Raw genomic sequence first — 17,745 nt, 5'->3', positions numbered from 1 at the left:
GTAAATGTTTTGCCGTTTTTCCCCTGTAATCAGTAGAATGACATTATCCGTCAGTTTAGAACTAGTTCATCACCAACACTGTTGCGTGTCATTTTAGAAACAAATGTTACAGACAGCATCAAACATAAAGGCACCTGTAGGGGCAATGTAATCTTCTCAGAGAGCAACACTTGCACCTGCATGTGCACTGATTTGGTGTGTAGAGTAGGGAGAGTGAGGCTTTCACGCCAAGCTTTGTAGTGATAGCAGTGCGTTATTATTATAGCCCTGTCATAGAAGAGATGGGTGGCCCTTAAAAGGACCTTTGTGTGGGAGATGGGATTAGATGGGTATGAGTATTCAGCCCCCGAAGCCATACAGTGTGCGTCCCTGGCGTTTCAGAGCATAGACCACATCCATAGCGGTGACGGTTTTCCTCTTGGCGTGCTCGGTGTAGGTGACGGCGTCTCGGATAACATTCTCCAGGAAAACTTTCAACACCCCACGGGTCTCCTCATAGATGAGGCCGGAGATACGCTTCACGCCCCCTCTCCGGGCCAGGCGACGGATGGCGGGCTTGGTGATACCCTGGATGTTATCCCGCAGCACCTTCCTGTGCCGCTTAGCACCTCCTTTTCCGAGCCCCTTACCGCCTTTGCCTCTGCCAGACATGTCCTACCGTTTCGTGAAGCGCTGCAAGGAGAAAGAATAAGCGGTAAGTCAGTCAGCTGCCCTTTATTATTTTCCACATGAGGCTACTATTTACCATTCAACTGCAGGCTCTGAAAAATCAGCCGCAGGGTAACTTTGATATGCTTTCAATTTAGCTGCCTGAGACTGTCTCTAATGGATATAGTTGCAAGTTCTTTTTTACTGTGAATAATATTTCAAATTCAGAAATATGTAGCTCTTTCTAAGATACATATAAATACTTTACAATCTTTGAAATTCAGCGGCAGGACTACACCGATCCTCACAATTCCACTACCTGACTGTTTCCAGTGAAAACAGGACTCAAGATCCGATTCAAATTGTAAGTCTATATCAATATAGTTCTTCCTAGGATACAGTAAAAATTGTGGATAATGTGCTGCTATTCTTTTATCCAGATTTTCATTTAATAAGGGTAGTGGTCATATTTGTGCTGTATTAAATAGCACTAGCAATTTTCTTTTTCACGCATACAGTAGATAGCTCTGACCTACATTAATCTTTACAGCACCTGCACACTTGGTGGGTATGTGCATAAAAAAAAAGAAAACCTTGATGTACACAATTTAGGTTTATTGTAACAATCAGTTCTTCTCTTACAATATAATTAATGGTTTCAATTCTATTTACTTCCAACAGACAGTCATACAGTGTCGCAGTGTAGATCTCCTACATGGTCTCACAGGCACAATGCCACCAGTGTCCTGTGAGTACGAATGTTGCTGGGATCCAAATTAAAAGAGTGTGCTGTAAGATTACAAGCGGAAGCACTGTTACTTTATGTGATGTTCAGCACCGCTTAATCTGTGTGCATACATTTCTACTTGCGGCAGAGCCAATTACCATATATGGAACCGGAGGTTTTACAGTGTTTTGTATGCCACTCACTCTCTGGCACTAGTTTTTTTTTTTCTGGATATCACCGAAAAGCCGTCAGTGTACGGTGTTAAACATTTATCACTATAATCAAGAGCTCAGCCTAGGTGGCTATGGCGATTCAGCCAAGCTGAGTGAGGACCAAGTTCAAACCATTGTAGTTACAGCCCGATTAGGGAAGATGTGGGTGGCTCTTAAAAGAGCCTTTGTGTCAAATGTAGGACAAAGGACGGATTGATTACTTAGCGCTGGTGTACTTGGTGACGGCCTTAGTGCCCTCGGACACGGCGTGCTTGGCCAGCTCACCCGGCAGCAGCAGGCGTACGGCGGTCTGGATCTCCCGGGAGGTGATGGTAGAGCGCTTGTTGTAGTGAGCCAGGCGGGAAGCTTCCCCTGCAATGCGCTCAAAGATATCATTAACAAAGGAGTTCATGATGCCCATAGCCTTGGAGGAGATGCCGGTATCAGGGTGCACCTGCTTCAACACCTTGTAGACATAAATGGCGTAACTCTCCTTCCTGGTCTTCCTACGCTTCTTCCCATCTTTCTTCTGGGTCTTGGTCACCGCTTTCTTAGAGCCTTTCTTGGGCGCTGGAGCAGATTTGGCTGGATCAGGCATTGTCGCTTGCGCTATCTGTGCTGGACTGAAGTGAAAATGTGTTCTTCTAGGCATCCCCGTACCTGCTCTATTTATAGGCAGCCCATGCAAATGAGGCTTTACTGCTGCTGACTGCCCTATTGGGTCGTGTCAAATTGTGCGGCATCATAACCCCACCCTATATTCGCTGATTGGTCTATTCATGAAACTGATCCCTGCATTGGTGGCAATGTACGCGGACCAATCATAGAGTAAGTGGTTGATTTCTTTTTGCGTATAAATACAAGGAAGGCGGGCGCGTTTTCATCATTAGCTTTAGAGCACGGTTTGGCATTATACTTTTCTTGTACTTTTTGTAAAGCAGTCATGTCTGGAAGAGGGAAACAAGGCGGCAAGACCCGTGCTAAGGCCAAGACTCGTTCGTCCCGGGCTGGTCTCCAGTTCCCAGTTGGCCGCGTTCACCGTCTCTTGAGGAAGGGAAACTATGCAGCGCGTGTTGGTGCTGGGGCTCCGGTATATCTGGCCGCAGTGCTCGAGTACCTGACTGCTGAAATCCTGGAACTTGCAGGCAACGCCGCCCGTGACAATAAGAAGACCCGCATCATTCCCCGCCACCTCCAGCTCGCCGTGCGCAATGATGAGGAGCTTAACAAATTGCTGGGTGGCGTGACCATCGCCCAGGGAGGAGTCCTGCCCAACATCCAGGCCGTGCTGCTGCCCAAGAAGACCGAGAGCCACAAGTCGGCCAAGAGCAAGTGATCCTACTACTCCATACTTCTCCTCGCAACACAAAAGGCTCTTTTCAGAGCCACCCACCCCGTCCCTAAAGAGCTGCTTCATGGCTACAAGTAGGAGTAAACAGCCCCATTTAGCGGGAGAGGCGGATGAGCCATTGTGAGCTTTCGCTTTTTCTACGCTGCCAGTGACAGCGGGAAAGTAGATGTTCGACATCTGGTTATAAATAGTGCGCTGACATTACATGTTATAAGCCACAGAAAGAGAGAGAGTTCTATCATACCTCTGTCTAGTCGACCGTATATGTGGCATGGCAAAAATGATCGTGTGTGTGTGTGTGTGTAGGACAGGAATGCGGCTCCGTAAACTGTAACAGAAGAGGAACGTTCAGTTCTTTAGCTTCCATATAAACAGAGTTCTAACATTAAAACGTTCCATCATATTCCTGGTGAAGAGTAGTAATAGTCTGAATGCTCAATTTGCCATCAGCGCACGGCTCAAAGATAACGGTCCTGCCGTTATCCAAGGCAATGACAAGCAGGAAGAAAGGTGCCAATATTAAGAGCTTTCATTTGTGAGCCATTAATGAAGGAGACTCTCCACCTAGAGGGAGGGAGGGAGGTGGACGGAGCTGAGGCTTTAACAATATTCTTCTAATGAAACCCCAATATGTAGCTTACAGTATGCTTCAGCTCGTTTAGAAAGATTTAGTGGCTCTGAAAAGAGCCTTTGTTTTGCGTGTATATACGTGTGCCCAGTGGTATCTATGCCCTCTCCCCTCGGATCCTGCGGGCCAGCTGGATGTCTTTGGGCATGATGGTCACCCTCTTGGCATGAATGGCGCACAGATTAGTGTCTTCGAAGAGCCCGACCAGGTAAGCCTCGCTGGCTTCTTGTAGGGCCATGACAGCAGAGCTCTGGAAGCGCAGGTCGGTCTTGAAGTCCTGAGCGATCTCCCGCACCAGACGCTGGAAGGGCAGCTTGCGGATCAGCAGCTCGGTGGATTTTTGGTAACGGCGGATCTCTCGGAGGGCAACGGTGCCAGGACGGTACCGGTGAGGCTTTTTAACACCGCCGGTAGCTGGGGCGCTCTTCCGGGCAGCCTTGGTTGCCAGCTGCTTGCGGGGAGCTTTCCCTCCAGTAGACTTGCGGGCTGTCTGCTTGGTCCTGGCCATACTTCTAACGGTATAGTTCTACACAAGAAAGACTCGACGAAATGAAGAGTGAACAGCCCGCTACAACTCTATTTATGCACGGTGCTGCGCTGCCATTTGATGAGTTAAAGTCGCCCCTTCATCATGATTGGTTTAGATAAAAGTCGTTCAAACGTTCAAAAAGCCCGCCAAGATCTTTTGTTTCCTTTGTTCGTTGTATCCCATAGGTCCGCGCGCGGTATTAGCTACCAAACAGGAAACGATAGGATGTAATGGGAAGCAATAGATCGTATTACACATTGTAACCACTAATGTTTCAAAGGATTAGTTACAATCTGTTCAACAATATCAACTCACACCACAACCTAAATCTCATGATTCCGAGGAACTACATGTAGAAAATAGAAGGCTATACATTATATCTGGATTATATAGGGAGCTCACAATAAAGTGGCACTTCATCTACTCCGTGAGAATTAAATACAGATACAGTACCAAAGGCCAGGCATATAAAGCAATCACTTATTGTTCTATATTTACAGGAACCAAATTATACCAATTTGAAGATGTAGCTGTAGTGTTGTTAGGTTTATTTAGCCTTGGGCCACAAATTGGACACTTCCAAACAACAGCGGGAGGTCACTTACTCATTACCCACTTGTATTTTTCCTGGCCAACCAAGGTTTTGGGCATGAAATGGGCTGGCAAAGTGGGCACATGTACAGATTGGATTGAATTGAATAAGTAGCTGTAGTTTTGCAAAGGTCAAACAGCCTTGGGCCATAAATTTGACAATTGAAAGCAAAAGAGGGGGGTCACTTTCATATGAACCATTTGTATCTTGCCTGGCCCAACAAGATTTTTGGAATGAAATAGACTGGCAAAGTAGGCACAAGAAGTGCTTAAAGTGGTTCCATTTTGAATAAGTAGCTGTAGTTCTGCAAGGGTTAAATAGCCTTGGGCCACAAAAGTGACACTTCCAACCAAAAGAGGGGGGTCACTTACATATGATCCACTTGTACTTTGCTTTGCTTTTACAGTAGTTGTAGTGTTTCAAGGAGTAAATAGCCTTCGGCCACAAATTTGACACTTGAAGCCAAAAAAAGAGGGGGGTCACTTTCATATGGACCATTTGTATCTTGCCTGGCCCAACAAGGTTATGGGAATGAAAGAGACTGGCAAAGTGGAAACAAGAAGTGCTTAAAGTGGTCATAGAGGCGAGGTGGAACTACCCCCACCCCCCCCCCCCCACTCCCGTCCTTGGCACCACCCTGCAGACTACAGATATATAAATTTGTGCCCTCCCTTATTACAATAAAGAGTCAGTGTACGCAGCAAAATTGGGCGTGGTCTCAAAATAAAGGGGTGTGGTCACACAAAAGTATCCCCAATTCAAATTACGCCACACAATAGCAGAATATTATTCACATTACATCACACAGTGCCCCCGATTTACATTACACTGCATAGTAGTGTCCTTTATTCATGTTAGTGAATAGTAACCCCATTAGTAGTGCCCCTTATGCAGTGCCCGCTCTGCCGACACCGCTTGCTCCCTGCACTGAGGACACCGCTGGCACCCCTGCTGCCGACACCACCCGCACTAAGGACAACGCTGGCACCCTCGTTCTGCTGACACTGCCGGCATCCTACACTGAGGACACTGCCAGCACTCCCGCCCCCATAGTGAGAACTTTGTCAGCCCCCAACCCCTGCACTGCTGGCACTCCCACACTGAGGACACCACCGACACCCCCACACTACCGACACCACCTGCATCCTCGCACTGAGGACGTCACTGGCATTCTCACACTGAGGACACCGCCAGCATCCCCACACTGCCAACACCGCTGTCACAGTAAGTGCACTATTTGTTTATCCAACCCACACTGTACCCGACCTGCACGTTAACCGACCTGCATGCAACCCGCACTGTATCCAATCCACACTGTACCCAACCTGCACTGTATCCGACCTGCATCCAACACGCACTGCATCCAACCCACACTGTACCCGACCTTCACTGCATCCAACCTGCACTGTATCCAATCCACTCTGTACCCAACCTTCACTGCATCCGACCTGCATCCAACCTGCACTGTATCCAATCCACACTGTACCCAACCTGCACTGTATCCAACCCGCACTGTACCCGACCTTCACTGCATCCGACCTGCATCCAATCCACACTGTACCCAACCTGCACTGTATCCGACCTGCATCCAACTCGCACTTTATCCAACCTGCACTGTATCCAACCTGCACTGTATACCACACTGTATCTGACCTGTATTTGGCCTCAGACTGGTTACACCTTAGTGCCAAGCACTGGGTTGCAACCAGAATGAAAATGCCTAAAGGGATGGAGGGTGGGGATAACAAATGCAAAACAGATTATACTCACCGATTCTAGTCCACCTGATGGTTGAATCGTCCTGATATTTTCTTCTACAACTAAATACAAAAAAACAGCCCACCCACACAGCTGTACTAAATTGCCCCATAATCCCTAATGTGTACAACTCACAACAACTTGGCTATACACATCCGGCCCTTACTCTGACTGGTCTGATGGAAAATGTCAATAGAGGCTGGGTGTAAGTGCCCTCTCTAACACACACTTTTACTAATTCCCCACAATGCAGTTACATAACCAATGCCATAATAGTAACAGAACAGTGCAAGAATGACAAGATAATAACACAAGCAGATATCCTTACCAACAGTCTACATTTAACTGGGGCCTGACTGTGGGACATTCAGTGATTTACTACAACCTACCTTTAAAAAGAGCCTAAATGAGGGTGATTAAATGGACTTACCAAAACCCTAACTTTAATTCGGTCCGGACCGAATGCAGGAGGTTTAGTGTGCAAATGACAAGATTACCTATTAATGGGAGCCTACACAAATACCATATGACCTAATGCTCATCTAACTAGGGGCCAACAACAGTTGCTACTGGGCCTGCTGGCCATAGTGCACAGTCCTGGTGCCTGTCTAGCGATTGGGCATTTGATAATACTAATTAATGCCTAATGCCCACTGCCCCTCAGGCCCATTGCCCACTTAATAGGGCCAATACAACAATACTTAATCAGTATCATGCCTTTTGAACCTCTGCCTAGTGCCACTTAACGTGGTGCCAGAGAAATCCCCATAGGGGATTTCTCTGTGCCACGGGTTAGTGCCACCTAATCAATATCCATTCAATTCTATAGGGCCCAGTGCCCCTTGAGGATTGGCCTATTGAAACGAACTATCCACAATATGATGATACAGGGCCTAGTGCCCCTTGTGGGTCAACCTAATGCTGCCTAAACAATGTACCTTTGCTCATTGCTGACATTAGGCCCAATGCCTGAACATGCCCGTGTGCATAATGCCCGAACCCTGGTGGTCTCGATAGGATAACAATGGATTTACCAGTCCCATAGTCTTCAGCTGAATCTACAGCTACCTCCATGGCCGCTGATGAACTCGGCTGCTGTGGTGGGCAGGGACTGGATCCAACAAGATCTAAATGACCTGATGTCACCGAAAATTCCATCCACATTGGTTAGTAGGGCCAGGATCCCTATTGATTTAAAATTGTATTTTTAATATATATATATATATATATATATATATACATATATATATATACAGTATAGCTGGAGGTTTGCTTGGTAACAGTGTCAAAGTAATGGGTCAGGTCATTAAAGCCCTTTAACTCACAATTATATTTCTACTTCAGGGTCCACAGGGATACCATGGGGAGGATAATGTGGTTGGAGAGAACCAGGCACCAAACAGTTAAAGCTTTCCGCTCCTAGGATGCCTCGGGGCCTCCTCCATATATACCCCGCCCCTAGCCACAGGCATTCAGTGGTTTATTTTGGTGCAGCAGGTTTCAGACGCACCTTTGTAACAGGGGACTGCTCAAGCAGTCATTAGCTTTTATTTTTTTGTTTTATTTTACTTTCTATGCTTTTGGTTTGGCAGTACTGAGCATCTGAATGAAGATGGGGATCGGCAGCAGACACTTCTGCTGCCATGAGGCCAGTGTACCCGACTCTTTGATGCAGCTTAGAGGAGGTAGGCGCTCCCCCAGCAGATCCTCCCCCAATCCCTTCAAAGGTTACTCCTACTACCCTCCTTGTATATATGAGATGCTCAAAGTCCAATATCGGTGCACTGAAGCGATTTGGTCTCAAGAGGGTTTGGGTCAGTCTCCCTGTATACCTTTTCCCCTGGGTTACGTATATGGTGCCTACCTTGGTATCGTACCAAGCCTTGAGTTTGAGTAGTTGATTCAGAGCTTAATGCATTTCATTTACATATGCATGGTGTGTCACTGTTTGCTAGCTGCTGTATTTATACTGCCTATTATTCTGACTGGCCGTTATAACTATTACTGTGTTTCTCCTCATCCCTCTGGTTCAGGTGGATGGGGGGTTTTCTGGGTACTTCACATATCCTAGTATTTGTGAAGGCTGTCACATTGCATTGCATTGTTACCTTTGTTTTTGAATATGTCACAAAGTAAAGGGAAACAGGAGGTTGAGTCCATGTGCTGGTTACATATAAAGTTGGTGGGTTTGTCCCCTCAAGACTGTATACAGGATGCTTGATGTGCTGTCTGTTATAAAGAACCATATCACCAGTCCAGTCTACCTGCCCCTGTAAAAGAGCCATCTTGGGTGATTTCTTGTCTCAGGTGATGACGCAGCTAGTGGATTATTTGACTACTCTCACACTGCCTCCTTTAATGGGATACTCATAGCTTGCTTTGTTTGTCCCCCCCTATACATCCTTACTGGATGGAAGTTTATACCCACTCAAATCAGAGTATGGCTCAGTTGGCTGTTGTGAACAGATCGGATAAATGGAAAGATTAGTTTCTTTTTTTATCTTTTTCCTGTTGTTGAATGTATTAAGTGAAAAGTCCCTCCTACTGTGGATTCTCTGGTGACACGTAGCTTATTCTATCAGCATTTTCTCTTAAAGAACCTACACATAGATAAATTGAAAACATGTTCTTCTAAAGCAGTATTTTCATCATCTAGAGCTGTTACTCGACCAGCTATGGCTCGGGCTTGGGTATCCAAGGCTGTTGAAGGCGATGGCATTGGAAGATACGCTACCAAATGCTACCAGAGAACAGCTGACATATCTCCCGCATACGGGGATCAGCCACTATTTGGGAGAAGCTGCAATAGATGCTGGGCTCCTAGTTGTTAAAGCTTCAGCAGCCTTGGTTGTGGCTCTTAGATCGTTTTTGGTTAAGGCTCTGAAATCCTTACTTTGGAAATATACTTGATGCGAGCAGACAGGGTACTGGCGACTCTTGCAGCTCTTGGGGTAGATGATATTCATCTGCCAGTGGCGGAACTAGAAAGTGGTGGGCCCAGGTGCAAGAATATGCTTTGGGCCCCCCTATACAGTGCCCCAATAGTGGTCCCCCTATGTAGTGCCCCTTATACAGTGCCATATGGATCACTATAACAACATTTGGGGAAAATACTGTAATAAGCATTCTTCACAACCAGGAGAAATCCAGACAGGATTAACCTGTAGCTAACTGTGGTAGATATCCTTTCAAATGCCTTGTGAGGCAAACTGCCTGTGTTACCCACTCGGGTGTAAAAGAGCCCACACATCATCTTTATGTTTTTCAATATGCACCCTGCTCTGCACAGATTGTGCCGCACATCACCTTCATTATCCCCAGTGCCAGGAGGAGAGAAAAGAGCCCCGATGGGACATTGAAGCCTCACAGAAAAGGAGAGGTAAGTTACATGCCGGGTAGATGCAGCCTGGTGTGGGTGAGCTGCCAGTGCCTATGCCTGGCCTCTTTCGCAGCGCCAAGGCCAGCACTGGCCATCAATGGTAAGGAGAGACCTTGGAGTACAGGTGTGGGGCAGAGAACCAGGTAGCTGGTCTTCTCATATCCTCTAAAAGACGCTTTTTCTGCGCTAGGGAAACACACGGAGAGAGCAGATTGTCCCTAATACTCAGACAGTGAAGGGTTTATACGACTGCTTATTCCGCCAATGGGAGCTCAGGATGCGCCACGCTCAGCAGCCAATCGCAGCACAGGCGGCAATGTATATAAGAGACTTCGATAGCCCCTGTATACTATATAGCTATTGTCTGTAGTGTTACGTTAACATGGCAGAAACTGCACCAGCCGCCACCGTCCCTCCAGCAGAGGGCGCAGCCAAGAAGAAAAAGCAGCCAAAGAAAGCTGCAGGAGGAGCCAAGAAAAGCCTCAAATCTTCAGGTCCCAGCGTCTCGGAGCTGATCGTAAAAGCCGTGGCCGCCTCCCAAGAGCGCAGTGGGGTTTCTCTTGCCGCCCTGAAGAAGGCTCTGGCTGCCGGAGGCTACGATGTCGACAAGAATAACGGCCGCATCAAACTGGCTGTGAAAGGTCTGGTCACCAAAGGAACCCTCACCCAGGTGAAAGGCACCGGCGCTTCCGGCTCCTTCAAGCTCAATAAGAAACTGGTAGACAGCAAGAAGCCCGCCCAGAAGTCTCTGAAGCCCAAGAAACCTGCTGCAAAGAAAGTGGCCAAATCCCCGAAGAAGCCCAAGAAAGCTCCGAGTGCAGCTAAAAGCCCCAAGAAGGTCAAGAAACCAACAAAAGCGGCTCCTGCTGCTAAAAGCCCAAAGAAGCCTAAAGCCGTGAAGCCTAAAAAGGCGGCGAAGAGTCCAGCTAAGAAGGCAGCGAAGCCCAAAGCTACAAAAAGTCCGGCCAAGAAAGCAGCGAAGCCCAAGGCCGCAAAAAGCCCGGCCAAGAAGGCAGCTAAGTCCAAGAAAGCTGCGACAAAGAAGTAATGGAAGAGGCGCCGCAGCAGCCTCGCTTCCTTGTTATCATCCCAAAGGCTCTTTTCAGAGCCACCCACACTGTCTCGGCAGAGCTGTAGGCACACGACGTGGCCTGTAAGGGGCCCCCTGTGGAAGGTTATTGAGTCATTAGATACAGTGAAATATGAAAACTTACGGGGCTTACACGTCAGCAGTCAGTCAGTGCCTTAGGGTTTGTGGACGTTTTCTCTTAGACCTGCATTAGTTTTTTTTTTAGAAACATCCCTACAACTTAAATAAGGTGGGAAGTGATATTTGCACCTAATTGTTAGGTAAAGGGGCATAATAAATAAGCCCCACAGTAACCACATACTCTTTAGGTTACAGTTGAGCAGAAGGTTCCCTAATAGAGTTCCGAAAATGAAGCCTTTGTAGCTGTATCCTAAACAGGGTTTCTTCTTTCAAACGGTCACATTTCTTGCTCTCTACGGGTTTTTTTGTATTCCCTCCCCCCGACCAATTTCCTTGACAAATCTTATTCTTAAAATACTGTGGAAAGAATATAACAGAAGAGCCAAAAATCTAAATAGAGAAAAGAAAAAATCTAAACTTAAAAATTAATTTTCAGGGTAGGAACACACATCCCAAAAGTGGAAACACCGACCTTAAACTCAGCCAGTATTATGGCAGTTTAACCAGCTTTTTAAAGACTTATCATTGATAAAAAAAAGTGTAAAAAATGTAACAAACTCTCAGTGCAGTGTTACCTGATCCTAAACCACAAAGAATCTCCTGTTCATTCAGTTGCAGCCTGCAAACATGCCTTTTCCATCTACATGATCTAATTCTGCAGCCATAGAAGACAAACGTCTGTTGTTTTGACCCAGTGTAATGCTCTCTGCAGTGTGAGAAATATTTTGAGCCAAATCTGAGAAAGGGTTTCAGTGCCTTTACAGAGAAAAAGGGGATTCCTATAGTAAATGTTTTGCCGTTTTTCCCCTGTAATCAGTAGAATGACATTATCCGTCAGTTTAGAACTAGTTCATCACCAACACTGTTGCGTGTCATTTTAGAAACAAATGTTACAGACAGCATCAAACATAAAGGCACCTGTAGGGGCAATGTAATCTTCTCAGAGAGCAACACTTGCACCTGCATGTGCACTGATTTGGTGTGTAGAGTAGGGAGAGTGAGGCTTTCACGCCAAGCTTTGTAGTGATAGCAGTGCGTTATTATTATAGCCCTGTCATAGAAGAGATGGGTGGCCCTTAAAAGGACCTTTGTGTGGGAGATGGGATTAGATGGGTATGAGTATTCAGCCCCCGAAGCCATACAGTGTGCGTCCCTGGCGTTTCAGAGCATAGACCACATCCATAGCGGTGACGGTTTTCCTCTTGGCGTGCTCGGTGTAGGTGACGGCGTCTCGGATAACATTCTCCAGGAAAACTTTCAACACCCCACGGGTCTCCTCATAGATGAGGCCGGAGATACGCTTCACGCCCCCTCTCCGGGCCAGGCGACGGATGGCGGGCTTGGTGATACCCTGGATGTTATCCCGCAGCACCTTCCTGTGCCGCTTAGCACCTCCTTTTCCGAGCCCCTTACCGCCTTTGCCTCTGCCAGACATGTCCTACCGTTTCGTGAAGCGCTGCAAGGAGAAAGAATAAGCGGTAAGTCAGTCAGCTGCCCTTTATTATTTTCCACATGAGGCTACTATTTACCATTCAACTGCAGGCTCTGAAAAATCAGCCGCAGGGTAACTTTGATATGCTTTCAATTTAGCTGCCTGAGACTGTCTCTAATGGATATAGTTGCAAGTTCTTTTTTACTGTGAATAATATTTCAAATTCAGAAATATGTAGCTCTTTCTAAGATACATATAAATACTTTACAATCTTTGAAATTCAGCGGCAGGACTACACCGATCCTCACAATTCCACTACCTGACTGTTTCCAGTGAAAACAGGACTCAAGATCCGATTCAAATTGTAAGTCTATATCAATATAGTTCTTCCTAGGATACAGTAAAAATTGTGGATAATGTGCTGCTATTCTTTTATCCAGATTTTCATTTAATAAGGGTAGTGGTCATATTTGTGCTGTATTAAATAGCACTAGCAATTTTCTTTTTCACGCATACAGTAGATAGCTCTGACCTACATTAATCTTTACAGCACCTGCACACTTGGTGGGTATGTGCATAAAAAAAAAGAAAACCTTGATGTACACAATTTAGGTTTATTGTAACAATCAGTTCTTCTCTTACAATATAATTAATGGTTTCAATTCTATTTACTTCCAACAGACAGTCATACAGTGTCGCAGTGTAGATCTCCTACATGGTCTCACAGGCACAATGCCACCAGTGTCCTGTGAGTACGAATGTTGCTGGGATCCAAATTAAAAGAGTGTGCTGTAAGATTACAAGCGGAAGCACTGTTACTTTATGTGATGTTCAGCACCGCTTAATCTGTGTGCATACATTTCTACTTGCGGCAGAGCCAATTACCATATATGGAACCGGAGGTTTTACAGTGTTTTGTATGCCACTCACTCTCTGGCACTAGTTTTTTTTTTTCTGGATATCACCGAAAAGCCGTCAGTGTACGGTGTTAAACATTTATCACTATAATCAAGAGCTCAGCCTAGGTGGCTATGGCGATTCAGCCAAGCTGAGTGAGGACCAAGTTCAAACCATTGTAGTTACAGCCCGATTAGGGAAGATGTGGGTGGCTCTTAAAAGAGCCTTTGTGTCAAATGTAGGACAAAGGACGGATTGATTACTTAGCGCTGGTGTACTTGGTGACGGCCTTAGTGCCCTCGGACACGGCGTGCTTGGCCAGCTCACCCGGCAGCAGCAGGCGTACGGCGGTCTGGATCTCCCGGGAGGTGATGGTAGAGCGCTTGTTGTAGTGAGCCAGGCGGGAAGCTTCCCCTGCAATGCGCTCAAAGATATCATTAACAAAGGAGTTCATGATGCCCATAGCCTTGGAGGAGATGCCGGTATCAGGGTGCACCTGCTTCAACACCTTGTAGACATAAATGGCGTAACTCTCCTTCCTGGTCTTCCTACGCTTCTTCCCATCTTTCTTCTGGGTCTTGGTCACCGCTTTCTTAGAGCCTTTCTTGGGCGCTGGAGCAGATTTGGCTGGATCAGGCATTGTCGCTTGCGCTATCTGTGCTGGACTGAAGTGAAAATGTGTTCTTCTAGGCATCCCCGTACCTGCTCTATTTATAGGCAGCCCATGCAAATGAGGCTTTACTGCTGCTGACTGCCCTATTGGGTCGTGTCAAATTGTGCGGCATCATAACCCCACCCTATATTCGCTGATTGGTCTATTCATGAAACTGATCCCTGCATTGGTGGCAATGTACGCGGACCAATCATAGAGTAAGTGGTTGATTTCTTTTTGCGTATAAATACAAGGAAGGCGGGCGCGTTTTCATCATTAGCTTTAGAGCACGGTTTGGCATTATACTTTTCTTGTACTTTTTGTAAAGCAGTCATGTCTGGAAGAGGGAAACAAGGCGGCAAGACCCGTGCTAAGGCCAAGACTCGTTCGTCCCGGGCTGGTCTCCAGTTCCCAGTTGGCCGCGTTCACCGTCTCTTGAGGAAGGGAAACTATGCAGCGTGTGTTGGTGCTGGGGCTCCGGTATATCTGGCCGCAGTGCTCGAGTACCTGACTGCTGAAATCCTGGAACTTGCAGGCAACGCCGCCCGTGACAATAAGAAGACCCGCATCATTCCCCGCCACCTCCAGCTCGCCGGTGCGCAATGATGAGGAGCTTAACAAATTGCTGGGTGGCGTGACCATCGCCCAGGGAGGAGTCCTGCCCAACATCCAGGCCGTGCTGCTGCCCAAGAAGACCGAGAGCCACAAGTCGGCCAAGAGCAAGTGATCCTACTACTCCATACTTCTCCTCGCAACATCCAGGCCGTGCTGCTGCCCAAGAAGACCGAGAGCCACAAGTCGGCCAAGAGCAAGTGATCCTACTACTCCATACTTCTCCTCGCAACACAAAAGGCTCTTTTCAGAGCCACCCACCCCGTCCCTAAAGAGCTGCTTCATGGCTACAAGTAGGAGTAAACAGCCCCATTTAGCGGGAGAGGCGGATGAGCCATTGTGAGCTTTCGCTTTTTCTACGCTGCCAGTGACAGCGGGAAAGTAGATGTTCGACATCTGGTTATAAATAGTGCGCTGACATTACATGTTATAAGCCACAGAAAGAGAGAGAGTTCTACCATACCTCTGTCTAGTCGACCGTATTTGTGGCATGGCAAAAATGATCGTGTGTGTGTGTGTAGGACAGGAATGCGGCTCCGTAAACTGTAACAGAAGAGGAACGTTCAGTTCTTTAGCTTCCATATAAACAGAGTTCTAACATTAAAACGTTCCATCATATTCCTGGTGAAGAGTAGTAATAGTCTGAATGCTCAATTTGCAATCAGCGCACGGCTCAAAGATAACGGTCCTGCCGTTATCCAAGGCAATGACAAGCAGGAAGAAAGGTGCCAATATTAAGAGCTTTCATTTGTGAGCCATTAATGAAGGAGACTCTCCACCTAGAGGGAGGGAGGGAGGGAGGTGGACGGAGCTGAGGCTTTAACAATATTCTTCTAATGAAACCCCAATATGTAGCTTACAGTATGCTTCAGCTCGTTTAGAAAGATTTAGTGGCTCTGAAAAGAGCCTTTGTTTTGCGTGTATATACGTGTGCCCAGTGGTATCTATGCCCTCTCCCCTCGGATCCTGCGGGCCAGCTGGATGTCTTTGGGCATGATGGTCACCCTCTTGGCATGAATGGCGCACAGGTTAGTGTCTTCGAAGAGCCCGACCAGGTAAGCCTCGCTGGCTTCTTGTAGGGCCATGACAGCAGAGCTCTGGAAGCGCAGGTCGGTCTTGAAGTCCTGAGCGATCTCCCGCACCAGACGCTGGAAGGGCAGCTTGCGGATCAGCAGCTCGGTGGATTTTTGGTAACGGCGGATCTCTCGGAGGGCAACGGTGCCAGGACGGTACCGGTGAGGCTTTTTAACACCGCCGGTAGCTGGGGCGCTCTTCCGGGCAGCCTTGGTTGCCAGCTGCTTGCGGGGAGCTTTCCCTCCAGTAGACTTGCGGGCTGTCTGCTTGGTCCTGGCCATACTTCTAACGGTATAGTTCTACACAAGAAAGACTCGACGAAATGAATAGTGAACAGCCCGCTACAACTCTATTTATGCACGGTGCTGCGCTGCCATTTGATGAGTTAAAGTCGCCCCTTCAACATGATTGGCTTAGATAAAAGTCGTTCAAACATTCAAAAAGCCCGCCAAGATCTTTTGTTTCCTTTGTTCGTTGTATCCAATAGGTCCGCGCGCGGTATTAGCTACCAAACAGGAAACGATAGGATGTAATGGGAAGCAATAGGTCGTATTACACATTGTAACTAATCCTTTGAAACATTAGTGGTTACAATCTGTTCAACAATATCAACTCACACCACAACCTAAATTTCATGATTCCGAGGAACTACATGTAGAAAATAGAAGGCTATACATTATATCTGGATTATATAGGGAGCTCACAATAAAGTGGCACTTCATCTACTCAGTGAGAATTAAATACAGATACAGTACCAAAGGCCAGGCATATAAAGCAATCACTTATTGTTCTATATTTACAGGAACCAAATTATACCATTTTGAATAAGTAGCTGTAGTGTTGTTAGGTTTATTTAGCCTCACACCCTTCGCCTGGTGCTATTAGGTGGCGCTCAGGGGGAGAGAAGGGGCGCGGCTGTGTAGCACAGGACAGTGCTGGGTGCAGGGAAGCCTAGCGTTGGTCCAGAGTAAATGTGTAGTGCTGACCGCACTCATTGCGGTCGGCACTACACTGGCTAACTAGGACGGGCTAGTACCGTGGCTGGCAGTGCGGGGGGCATCGCTGGCTGTGGCGGCCCTGCCCTAGTTACGCCACTGAGCACAGGACATCGCCCTGCCATCAGCTCCCCCCTCTGCCAGGCTTGTCAGATGGTGCCCAGGGCAAGGTGCCCCATACGCACACCCTTATTATGCCACTGCCGGTGTATCAGCTTTCTGAGAGATTCCAGAAATGTGCTGAATAGTTTGGGGCTGGTTAATGTGATGGCAGGAGGACACCATGCTAAGTGTGTCTCCCTGCTATAGTGTTACCCCCTTCCTCCCTATAACCAGCCTAGTGCTGGTTTAACCCCACACCGATTTTAATTACTGCATTCCAATACCAGATCATGCTGTGGGGCTTTTACTAATTTAGGGAAAGACCCCAATTGTCAAATTTGTTGACCAAGGCTACTTAACCCTTGTAAAACTACAGGTACTTATTCAAAATGAAGAAATCTGGTGCCTATGCCCACATCACTGCCCTATTTATGCACAGATCCTTGTTGGTCAAGGCAAATGACAAGTGGGTCATATGTACCAGACCACCCTCTGTGGGTTTCAAGTGTAATGTTTAATGACCGAAGCTAGTTAACCCCTGCACAACTACAGCTTCTTATTCAAAATGACAAAATGTGGTGCCTGTGCCCGTTTTACTGCCCTATTCATGCCAAAATCCTTATTGTGCCAGGAAAATAACAATTGAAAACTGTGTAAGGGACACAGGACCTCATTCAGAGGCGATCGTTAGATGCAAGCGGTCGCACAGAATCAGGGCGGCCGCCTCCTTGTCGATCGTTAAGCTGTGGGTTACCACCCACAGCTTAACGACCGACCAGGTTGATGGTCGCGATGGTGATCACCATCGCGACCATCGGGGCTTACGACCAGACCCTAGGGTAGGGTCTGGGCACTCGTAAGCCCCAGGGAGCTTTCTGCTCTGATGGAGCAGGAAGCTCCCCACTGACATCACTGATGATGTCAGTGCGGCCGCCCACAAAACGGTA

The 17,745-nt window shown here is 47.2% G+C and overlaps 9 protein-coding genes across 9 annotated transcripts; 3 read left to right on the top strand and 6 right to left on the bottom strand.

Annotated features, from left to right (window-relative positions):
* Positions 1-304: 304 nt before the first annotated feature.
* On the bottom strand, positions 305-11,072 carry LOC148515073 (histone H4). Its single transcript, XM_088480294.1, has 2 exons — positions 11,039-11,072; positions 305-672 (listed from the first exon to the last, which is right to left on the bottom strand). The coding sequence occupies exon 2, from the start codon at positions 649-651 to the stop codon at positions 340-342; it is 312 nt and encodes a 103-aa protein (XP_088336420.1). The 5' UTR covers positions 652-672; positions 11,039-11,072; the 3' UTR covers positions 305-339.
* Positions 1,354-2,211, bottom strand: LOC148515077 (histone H2B 1.1-like). Its single transcript, XM_088480293.1, has one exon. The coding sequence runs from the start codon at positions 2,183-2,185 to the stop codon at positions 1,805-1,807; it is 381 nt and encodes a 126-aa protein (XP_088336419.1). The 5' UTR covers positions 2,186-2,211; the 3' UTR covers positions 1,354-1,804.
* Positions 2,490-2,977, top strand: LOC148515076 (histone H2A type 1-like). Its single transcript, XM_088480433.1, has one exon. It carries the CDS (start codon positions 2,531-2,533, stop codon positions 2,921-2,923), a length of 393 nt encoding a protein of 130 aa, XP_088336559.1. The 5' UTR covers positions 2,490-2,530; the 3' UTR covers positions 2,924-2,977.
* Positions 3,612-4,109, bottom strand: LOC148515075 (histone H3). Its single transcript, XM_088480292.1, has one exon. It carries the CDS (start codon positions 4,072-4,074, stop codon positions 3,664-3,666), a length of 411 nt encoding a protein of 136 aa, XP_088336418.1. The 5' UTR covers positions 4,075-4,109; the 3' UTR covers positions 3,612-3,663.
* Positions 10,200-10,910, top strand: LOC148515074 (histone H1.01-like). Its single transcript, XM_088480291.1, has one exon. It carries the CDS (start codon positions 10,207-10,209, stop codon positions 10,870-10,872), a length of 666 nt encoding a protein of 221 aa, XP_088336417.1. The 5' UTR covers positions 10,200-10,206; the 3' UTR covers positions 10,873-10,910.
* A 1,050-nt stretch (positions 11,073-12,122) lies between the features above and the next one.
* Positions 12,123-12,487, bottom strand: LOC148515072 (histone H4). Its single transcript, XM_088480432.1, has one exon. The coding sequence runs from the start codon at positions 12,467-12,469 to the stop codon at positions 12,158-12,160; it is 312 nt and encodes a 103-aa protein (XP_088336558.1). The 5' UTR covers positions 12,470-12,487; the 3' UTR covers positions 12,123-12,157.
* Positions 12,488-13,171: 684 nt separating this feature from the next.
* Positions 13,172-14,029, bottom strand: LOC148515071 (histone H2B 1.1-like). The gene has a single exon (XM_088480430.1). It carries the CDS (start codon positions 14,001-14,003, stop codon positions 13,623-13,625), a length of 381 nt encoding a protein of 126 aa, XP_088336556.1. The 5' UTR covers positions 14,004-14,029; the 3' UTR covers positions 13,172-13,622.
* Positions 14,030-14,307: 278 nt separating this feature from the next.
* LOC148515070 (histone H2A type 1-like) lies at positions 14,308-14,762 on the top strand. Its single transcript, XM_088480429.1, has 2 exons — positions 14,308-14,577; positions 14,609-14,762. Exons 1-2 carry the CDS (start codon positions 14,349-14,351, stop codon positions 14,740-14,742), a joined length of 363 nt encoding a protein of 120 aa, XP_088336555.1. The 5' UTR covers positions 14,308-14,348; the 3' UTR covers positions 14,743-14,762.
* A 757-nt stretch (positions 14,763-15,519) lies between these two features.
* LOC148515069 (histone H3) lies at positions 15,520-16,011 on the bottom strand. Its single transcript, XM_088480428.1, has one exon. It carries the CDS (start codon positions 15,980-15,982, stop codon positions 15,572-15,574), a length of 411 nt encoding a protein of 136 aa, XP_088336554.1. The 5' UTR covers positions 15,983-16,011; the 3' UTR covers positions 15,520-15,571.
* Between the last annotated feature and the right edge of the window lie 1,734 nt (positions 16,012-17,745).

This window comes from Taudactylus pleione, unplaced genomic scaffold (assembly GCF_031769625.1).
Source record: "Taudactylus pleione unplaced genomic scaffold, aTauple2 ptg000253l, whole genome shotgun sequence".
Classification (NCBI taxonomy): domain Eukaryota; kingdom Metazoa; phylum Chordata; class Amphibia; order Anura; family Myobatrachidae; genus Taudactylus; species Taudactylus pleione.
Note: the sequence above shows the minus strand (reverse complement) of the source record. Positions and strands in the feature narration are given on the sequence as shown.

What these genes read in the sequence shown, in the direction of transcription:
- LOC148515073 (XM_088480294.1), bottom strand. Translation starts at nt 651, where the DNA reads ATGTCTGGCAGAGGCAAAGGCGGTAAGGGGCTCGGAAAAGGAGGTGCT.
- LOC148515077 (XM_088480293.1), bottom strand. Translation starts at nt 2,185, where the DNA reads ATGCCTGATCCAGCCAAATCTGCTCCAGCGCCCAAGAAAGGCTCTAAG.
- LOC148515076 (XM_088480433.1), top strand. Translation starts at nt 2,531, where the DNA reads ATGTCTGGAAGAGGGAAACAAGGCGGCAAGACCCGTGCTAAGGCCAAG.
- LOC148515075 (XM_088480292.1), bottom strand. Translation starts at nt 4,074, where the DNA reads ATGGCCAGGACCAAGCAGACAGCCCGCAAGTCTACTGGAGGGAAAGCT.
- LOC148515074 (XM_088480291.1), top strand. Translation starts at nt 10,207, where the DNA reads ATGGCAGAAACTGCACCAGCCGCCACCGTCCCTCCAGCAGAGGGCGCA.
- LOC148515072 (XM_088480432.1), bottom strand. Translation starts at nt 12,469, where the DNA reads ATGTCTGGCAGAGGCAAAGGCGGTAAGGGGCTCGGAAAAGGAGGTGCT.
- LOC148515071 (XM_088480430.1), bottom strand. Translation starts at nt 14,003, where the DNA reads ATGCCTGATCCAGCCAAATCTGCTCCAGCGCCCAAGAAAGGCTCTAAG.
- LOC148515070 (XM_088480429.1), top strand. Translation starts at nt 14,349, where the DNA reads ATGTCTGGAAGAGGGAAACAAGGCGGCAAGACCCGTGCTAAGGCCAAG. An exon ending in CGCCCGTGACAATAAGAAGA is followed by an intron (nt 14,578 to 14,608) that starts CCCGCATCATTC and finishes CCTCCAGCTCGC; the next exon opens with CGGTGCGCAATGATGAGGAG.
- LOC148515069 (XM_088480428.1), bottom strand. Translation starts at nt 15,982, where the DNA reads ATGGCCAGGACCAAGCAGACAGCCCGCAAGTCTACTGGAGGGAAAGCT.